An 8,428-nucleotide genomic window follows, 5' to 3' on the forward strand; every position below is an offset into this window, starting at 1 on the left:
TACATTTTGGAGTATTGTGTTCCAGATTGGAATGATACTGACCAGAAGAGGTTTTTTTACCTTTTGTCCGGGGTAAAGCAGACATCCTTGTCTATGTCCACCAAACCAAGGCCAACACCAGATTCCATGTTTTCCGATGCACTTCCAGGGTGCCAAGCTCGATTTAATATTTATAAACGCGACCCTTAAAGGTCAGGCCAGAATCCGGTATTTCTTTAGAAAAGACAACGGCCCGGCATGCCCAGAAATGCCCAGAATCCAACCCCACAACACAATTTGGAGAAGCGTTGTTGTCCTGTGTCGGGTTGTCCTGTGCCGGGTGGTCTTGTGTCGGGTGGTCTTGTGTCCAGTGGTCTTGTGTCCGGTGGTCTTGTGTCGGGTTTTCCTGGCTCAGGGTGTCCTGGGTTGCGTTGCTCGGGATCGAGTTGACCTAAAAAGCCTAGAAATCATTATTGAAAGACGAGAGGAGAGACACCAAATGCCAGCAAGCAGTCCGGATAGAAGGGGGTGAAATCACAACATCTGAAAAATTGAATGAGGCTCTATGAGCTGCTTCAAGCTTCTCGTCAGGTTCCGACACTTTCCCCCAAACCAATCAAATTATCAAGGCGTTAGTGGCCTTGGAGGACCAAAGGTTGGCGCATCAAGTTGGTCAGCCATTGAGGCACTAAAATTTGGTAGCCTTATTTGGAACCTTACATCGACAATATTATAGCCACAAATTGGTGGAAATTGTGAAAAAGTAATAACATGAGAGCTTATTGCAGAATTTGATGGAAAGGGTGTGTTTGGCACAATCACGGTGAAATGTTTATCTCCTCAATCTGGAGGGATTGGGATAATTCATAAACCAATTTTTGGAATTTTGATGGAACTATAAAATACCTTGATCTTTTCCGGTTCCTAAGGGGTAGCTTTGTGTAACTACATTTCTTAAGATTTTGATCTATAGGGCACTATGCACTCGCACTTGCTCTTAAATCCAATTGGATTTTCAACTAATGAGCGAGTTGTGATACAAAACTAAAAAACATGCCATGTTTGTGCAGTTCTGTGACTTTACGAAACTCTTGGTTCAATTTGAAAATACCGTTTTCTTCAACAGCCCGTAAAACTGAATTAAATGACAAATTTAGTCTATGCTTCTGGCGTTGAGAATTCAACTTTGACATATTTTTGGTATGTTATGGCTTTTATGACAACAATTATTACATTTCCTCACAAACTAGTCTCCTAGAGTGAGATAGGTCCCTGGTTCAAATCTCCAATCTTTCTCCAAAGGAAACATTTAAATACTAACCACACCCACCAAAAGAGAACCAAACTGATGCTAGACATGAATATGCCCAGCAAAATTTGGAAGCGGACGATATAATGGCCTCTGACCTAACATCCCAAACAAAAACCAAAAAAACATTGAGTCACTTAGAATGTTGAATTTGGGGTTGTACATTTGTTTACCTGTTTCCACAAATTGTGGGAAATCTATTTCTCATTGAAATTTCAAGTATCCTAATTGATCAAGAATCGTGTACCAATTCTACCCAATAAATAATCTTTTTTATTCTGGTGGAACTATCAAAAATAATGCTTGATCATTTTCCGGTTCCTAAGGGGTAGCCTTGAGTTACAGTAAAAATCGGATATAAGAGCAGCTTTGGGGCCATGAATTTCTGCTCTTATTTCCGATATGCTCTTATATCCGATGCTCCCGTTCCGCGACTCCGATGAAACTGATGACTGAAAACATATTCTTAGGCTATAATTTGATGTAGTTTTACGGTTCAAACAAAATGCAACCATAAAAATCGAGAAAAATGAAACTAAATGGAAGGAGGGCAGTGTGTTGGGTCTATGTTTACGCACCAAATACGTAGCTAATATGTCACAGAATTACGTACTGGCTATGAAGTTTGAAAAAAAAAAACCAAGAGTTTTCCTAAGGAAGCACGTTTGACTCCTAACTTTGTGGCAGCTTCGGTCAGGCTTATCGCTTGTCAAAATCGACAAGGAGCTTTTGCTTCTCCTTAATGGAAAAAGTGGTTCTCTTGGCAGAAGCCATTATGTATGACTGTTTGTTTTCATGAGAAAGCGGCTGAAAACTTGCTTTTATAAAATGACTTAACCAGTTTCCATCTCAAACTTCATTGTTGAGCGCGGGAAATAAAAATAAATATTTTGCGCCTTCAATTCTACTCTTATTTCCGATCTGGCCCAAAATTTTGTGCTCTTATATCCGATTCTACTTTACTATACTTTACTATATAATTTGGTTCGAGGACTTACAATTTTGCTCTTATATCCGATGCTCTTATGTCCGATATTTACTGTACTATCCTACTTTTTACGGCTCCCCTGAAGCCCATTAACACTCATATAGTGAGTATAAGCATGCTCAAAATGATTGAAATCTTGATTCAAAAGGTCAAACATTATGGAAATTAAAGCTAAATTGGAATTACGACCTCCATGTGTTGCAAAGGGTGCAAAAAAATTTTTCTTTCGCGCATGTTTTTTGCCATCAAATAAATTTTCAAAATCAGGATCGCCAGAAAGCTAGAAAAGTCGAAGGAAGGGCCGTTTCCAACGTACCCTAAAAGATTAGCTTTGACCAAAAAGGTGACCCTGGTTTGATGGGAGAAAAATCGGGGTTAAATTTTGTTACTAACTAACGGGTTTCTGATATTCCGCTAGTTTTGCCATATGGATGCCACTAAAAATGTAAATTTACAGCCCTAGTCGCAACCTCCGGTGATTTTTTATTTGATCCCCATCACAACTAATCGGACGTTTAAGCCAAGCTCTGGTACTTCCAAACAAACTTGCCTGCCAGTACCAGTGATGCAAATTTGGCACTTTAAACTAGTTTTAACGAAGCTGACCTTGCCTCATACAAAAGTGAAAGAAGGGACGGTCACTCAAAACCGTGTTTGAAACTCCAAATTTGCAACACTGACCCTGGTACCAGTAAAAACTAGAGACTAAAGTTACTTTAGTCTCTAGTAAAAACAATCGAACCAGCCAGAGCTTGCCTACACCTCTCCATACAGGGCCGGACTTCGCTCCATGAACGAGCTCGTTGTCAGGGTCGTCGCCGTGGAGGCATGGAAGGCGTTCCGGCAATGATACACTTTGGGGGACATAAAGGGAAGGAGGTGGCTCAGCCTAGATGGGTCAAGAAATAGAAATATTAACGAGACACTGCTAATGATTTTAGTATCCAGAGAAGCCCTTTGTCTTCGAACGCAAGTGATGGCTTCAAAGAAAAAAGTATGAACAATATATGTTAACTGACTCAAGACTGTGAGGTTTATATTCAAACTCCCAAAGAAGAACTCAACATCACTGTTTCGCATATTGTCTGTTGCGTGCCACCACCTATCATGGAATCAGATCACAATTTATAAGTCAATTTGAATTAGAAAATCCCTTTGCTGTAACCACTCCATTTGTTAGAGAGTTTCACAACAAGAAAAAGTTGTGACATATGCAAAGTTTCTGGTTTCCGAATCCTGGATACATTCTCCAGTCTGAGATTAATGATTAATACGTCGTAATGCTTTGACCATTACTGAATTGCCAATTTCTTAATCTGTTTAATCAGTTTTCCATCATGTGCCCACCACTGTGGTTGCCGCTCGTTGTCCACGGTCCCACAGTGGTCTGTGCGCATTTTTCCTTCCTGCTCTCCATTTGCAGTCCTTGTCGACCCCACCTCCTCGTTACAAAGTAGCTTCCTGCTGCTTCCGTGTGTCCCCTAAAGTGTAGTTTAACCCAAGAACTACCATGATTAAAGCTCATTCAGTGCTTCTAACTCTTCATTAACAAAATTGTCCGCCATTTGGAGACATCATTCAACAATTACTTTAACTATAGTGGTCCAACATTTATTTGCTAAAACTGTCATGAAATGGCAAGTGACAAAACTGTGCAATAAATATGTATAAAATATTTGGTGCTAACATCTGGTCATCAGTAAAGGCGTGGTGACACTTGCTTCATAGTTTGACCAGAGGCCGCAATTGCACAAAGTCCTTGATATTTATACTTCTCTCTGGGATATAATCACAACCTCAGTTTTTTGGCATCCCTTTGGACCCAAGCACCATCTTTTGGATACGTAGTGGTGAATCAAACCTGAAAATGACACTATTTTTTCCACCAAAAGCTGAACTTTTGTTTCAAATAGAGAAATAGTTCCTGGGCATATATTAAAGACCAATTTGCTTCCACAAACGTAACTCAGCATAAATCATTGCCTCTTAGTTAATGAGAACATAAATCAACCAATAAATGCTTAGTCAAAGTTTGCCAGGCCATCCATTCCTGTCTGTAAAAAAAGAAAAAAATCTTCAATATATGTTTCCACATTGGCAAATCTGACAATTCGCATATCAGTAGGAGCAATTCCAATCCAATCCCAATCTCGGCAATCATTTCCAAAACCAACCCAAGCAACAATTTTCCAAACCAATCGGCCTGATTGTCACCCTCAGTAATGTGAGGCACCGAGAAAACGGTCTCATCATAGACAAGCTCATTTTTGTTGACGTTGCCATTCTCTTACTTTAGTCTCGAGGTTGGTCTCTATGCACACCCAAAACCAAATCATAACAACAGCTGACGTTGAGGCCAAGTCTGGTCGCCAGGTGGCAGGATTACCTCGACTATGTTTCCTCTATGGTCTGGAGCGTCTGGAGCACTTATCAGCTGGCACTCAATCTTTGTATACACTCAATCTTCAGATCAGTTTGTACACATGACGTGAACTGACCCCGTAAAGCTTGTATTCATTGTTCTCATAAAGAAAGATAACAACAGCCCCAGACATTGATACAGAAATCAAACTTAATCCCAGTGAGTGTCACTGTCATGGCTCCCGCGCCCGCCTCATCCCTCCTGTTGGTCCTGGCCACGCCTTTAGCTCAATGCGGTCGGCAACTGCGGGGACTCCTCCCCAAACTCCAATCGAAATACGCGGATTTGAGCCGGCTCTACGTACATATCATTCCACCCAATCTGGTACGCCCTCTCTCTTTCTCTCTCTGTCTTTCTGTCGCTCATCTCATTTGGATACAACAAGAAGCGGTTAAAATCCACACCACTCCCTTCTAGCGGGTCCATGAGAGTGCACCATCGCGTGGACAGGTCGTTCATGCGGCTAAGCGGGTGTACGGGGCCAGTGCCGCTTTTCCCGAGGTAGACGTGCGATTGCTGCTCCACGGGTTCAAATCCCGCTCATCTCAAGAGCAGATGTCTTTGGGTTCTACTTTCAAAATGTTTTTGTCACCTTCCACCACGGAGTCGTCGGTGATGGAGGCCTATTTGAAGGCCTGGCATCCAACCCGTCAGCCTTCTCAATGGGAAGGCTTGGATGTCGAGCCTTGTGCGAGTAAGGCTATTACATTTCAGAGAGATGTCGAAGACTCGGGAAAACTAATGCTATTCTTACAGGGGGATCACAGTCTGAAGCTCTAGACAGTGAAGTGGGAAAGGATGATGATAGGTCCTTTGAGCACGTAGTGATTGGCGGTACGTTTGATCGACTTCATGCCGGTCATAAGATTTTATTGGTCGAGGCTGTTTTGAGGTCGGAGAGATCGTTGACAATCGGAGTGACCGAGAATGAGATGCTAGCATCCAAGAAGGTCCGCGAGCTAATTTTGCCTACCTCAGAGCGCATAAAAGTCTTGGAAAACTTTCTGCAAGACTGCGATTCCACTTTGGAATACAAATTGGAACCCATAGTGGACCCGTTTGGACCTTCGATTGTTGATCCTGGCTTGGAACTTATTGTGGGGAGTGAGGAATCGGCCCAAGGCTGCGAAAAAGTCAACGAAAAGCGCCAAGAGAGAGGCCTCAAGCCTTTGGACATAATCATTGTGGGCGTCGAGGCCGATCCAGTGAAGGAAAGCGACCTCGAAGAGGTCAAAGTGAGCTCGTCTTCTATGAGGCTCCGCCTCTTAGGATCACTTTTGAAAGCCCCTTCAAGGTGAGTTCGCTGTCGTTCAATTACTGCCTCGTTCTTACCATGAGGCATCCCTTGGGCCAGTACAATGATATAATTGGCCGTCGTTGGAATTTGTCTTCTTTTTACTTATGTTTGACGATCCCAAATGGTGGTACAATTTTCCAGGCCCTGGGACAAGAGTGCCGGTCCTTACATTGTCGGATTAACGGGCGGTAGTGCGAGTGGCAAGTCTTCCATTTCCAGGCGTTTGGAGAAATTGGGTGCCAAAATTGTGGACTGTGATAAATTGGGCCATAAAGCCTACCAAAAAGGGACGGATTGTCTAGATCAAGTGGTTCAAGCATTTGGAGCCGATATTCTCGACCAAGAGGGAAATATTGACCGGCGAGTTTTAGGATCCAAAGTCTTCGGTAACTCAGGTAAGAGTCTCTTGAATCTTTTCTCGGAAATCAGCCCAATACAAGTGTCGCATTGATCCTAAGACTTTCTTTCTTTCCCTCGTACAGAAAACAGGGCCAAATTGGAAGGCATTGTTTGGCCAGAAATCCGACGGATGGCCGAGCAAGAGATTCAGGCTCATTTTCTCAGGGGTTGTTCGGTGGTGGTTCTGGATGCAGCTGTATTGTTGGCCGCCAATTGGCATGCCCAAATGTGTCACGAGGTCTGGGTCTCGTTTGTGGACCAAGACGAGGCTATCAAGCGTATCATGGAACGAGATGGACGAAGTCAAGACGAGGCTGAGAAACGACTCGCTTCTCAAATGACCAACGCAGACTACGTGAGGCACGCCCATGTCGTGTTCTGTACCAAATGGGCCGGAGAATTCACTCAGAAGCAAGTGGAGAAGGCTTGGACTCGCCTTCAAAGCTCTTTGGGATAAGCTTTATTCCAAAAGAAGAAAAAGTGAACCAATAATCATATGAGTAATGATGATAAGAAACGGGAGGTTATTGAGTTACTCGTATCTCATACTGGGAGTGGGAGTCGATTGTGAAGATAATAGGGATCGCAGGGATTGAAGGCGTGTCATGGCATCAACAAGGAGGGTGAGAGATTCTCGGAATGACTTGCTCTTGCAACTTGATAAAGTACTTACAAGGGTGGTTGGTTGATCGTTGAATGTGACTTAAAGTGTGAGCGAGGTACCAGGGGCATCAGAACCAAGAGAACCATTCTTTCGAGGAGACTGGAGTACTTGACGTAACCTTTCCCGAGGGAGGTTGGGAGAAATCGAACTCGTCGTGCTCTTCCTTTATATCGTCTTACATCCGAGCGTTCGTTTCCGATTGCATTTCCAATTAATATTCTCTGACATTTTCAATGGTCATACCATACCAAAATCTCTCGGCTGGACTAAAAATAAAGATTACCCACGAATAGAAGAGAGATTTGTTCGATACCGATGAGAAATGTGATGCTTACTACGAGTGCGGAAAATCCCAGTATGGACACCTGCAAAGATCAGATGAAAGTCAGGACCCTACATAGGGTCAGGTACCCATGAAAAAAAGCCAAGAGGCTTATGGGAAACCTGGGGCATGACTAACCCTCTTGTACATATACAAAGGAATCCCCGAAATACATACATACATACATACTATATGAATGAAATCTTCCACACGGCCCTAGATGCCCCACACATCCAATCTCACTTCCACCGCTTTGTATGAGCTCATGATGGGATCCGAGGTCTCCTTCCAAATCTCGACTAAGGGGCCTTGGCCGGTTTTGTGGGAATGGAATTTTCCCCAAGTCAGGGGTTTTCTTGTGGGGATGGAGAGGAACCCCATAGGGATAGGATATCGATATGGTCGACATCCAGTAGATTGAGCATCTCATCTGACAGTTTGCGTGAAACTAAAGGGGCCTAAATCTGTCTAGCCTTGGGCTCACTAGGTATCCGCTTTCGATTTTATGTTTGACTCACATTTTCGCTAGTGCCTGGGTTATTCTCATATCGGGTTGGCATGGAAATGAAGAATCGAGGCACAAAGAAACATTGGAAAACAGGATACGAAATACTTTGATGTGATGACAACCTTTGCCTGCCTGGAACTCGACAATGCAAGGTCAGTGGACAATCTAAGGTCAGTGGACAATCCTTTTCACCAAGTATTCAGTGATGGTGAACGGATAATAATTCCACGCCTTTTCGGTCACGTAAAACACTGGGCACAAAATTCTTGATCCAAGTCCGAAGCTGATTGGATAAATGAATTCGTTTTTCGACCCGGGCTTGCATTTCCCCTAATCATAAACAATGGACATGACTCAGACCTGTATGGCCGTCGATGACTATTTTGCTGGGTAAGGGCCGATCGTTTGTCCATCATTTAAGTAGGATCGTGATTATTGCCTTGCTCTACTTACCACCTCCAAATAGGACATTTTTTGCGGACTTCCTTACCCGCTTAATACTTATTGTTGAAATCACGGTGTTGAAGGACCATGTAACGT

General features: G+C 43.2%; 1 protein-coding gene and 2 long non-coding RNA genes across 4 annotated transcripts; 1 reads left to right on the forward strand and 2 right to left on the reverse strand.

The window, feature by feature from the left end:
- Positions 1-3,871: 3,871 nt before the first annotated feature.
- On the reverse strand, positions 3,872-4,692 carry LOC131882490 (uncharacterized). Its single transcript, XR_009373488.1, has 2 exons — positions 4,568-4,692; positions 3,872-4,330 (listed from the first exon to the last, which is right to left on the reverse strand). It is a non-coding gene; the product is annotated as an uncharacterized LOC131882490 (long non-coding RNA).
- A 28-nt stretch (positions 4,693-4,720) lies between these two features.
- On the forward strand, positions 4,721-6,929 carry LOC131882471 (bifunctional coenzyme A synthase-like). 2 transcript variants are annotated; one of them, XM_059229621.1, is made up of 5 exons: positions 4,721-5,022; positions 5,116-5,392; positions 5,455-5,992; positions 6,137-6,390; positions 6,454-6,929. In XM_059229621.1, the coding sequence occupies exons 1-5, from the start codon at positions 4,873-4,875 to the stop codon at positions 6,849-6,851; spliced, it is 1,617 nt and encodes a 538-aa protein (XP_059085604.1). In that variant the 5' UTR covers positions 4,721-4,872; the 3' UTR covers positions 6,852-6,929. The 2 variants fall into 2 exon arrangements, with proteins under 2 accessions (XP_059085604.1, XP_059085611.1); XM_059229628.1 differs by having other exon boundaries at positions 4,723-5,022; positions 6,478-6,929.
- A 146-nt stretch (positions 6,930-7,075) lies between these two features.
- On the reverse strand, positions 7,076-8,193 carry LOC131882484 (uncharacterized). Its single transcript, XR_009373487.1, has 4 exons — positions 7,899-8,193; positions 7,566-7,828; positions 7,394-7,423; positions 7,076-7,324 (listed from the first exon to the last, which is right to left on the reverse strand). It is a non-coding gene; the product is annotated as an uncharacterized LOC131882484 (long non-coding RNA).
- Positions 8,194-8,428: the final 235 nt, after the last annotated feature.

Source organism: Tigriopus californicus, chromosome 1 (genome assembly GCF_007210705.1).
Source record: "Tigriopus californicus strain San Diego chromosome 1, Tcal_SD_v2.1, whole genome shotgun sequence".
NCBI classification, from domain to species: domain Eukaryota; kingdom Metazoa; phylum Arthropoda; class Copepoda; order Harpacticoida; family Harpacticidae; genus Tigriopus; species Tigriopus californicus.

Bases quoted from the DNA above. Each gene is read 5' to 3' on its own strand.
- LOC131882471 (XM_059229621.1), top strand. From the start codon at position 4,873: ATGGCTCCCGCGCCCGCCTCATCCCTCCTGTTGGTCCTGGCCACGCCT. The intron at 5,993-6,136 runs GTGAGTTCGCTG...ACAATTTTCCAG, and splicing joins CTTTTGAAAGCCCCTTCAAG to GCCCTGGGACAAGAGTGCCG. The intron at 6,391-6,453 runs GTAAGAGTCTCT...ATTGATCCTAAG, and splicing joins CAAAGTCTTCGGTAACTCAG to ACTTTCTTTCTTTCCCTCGT.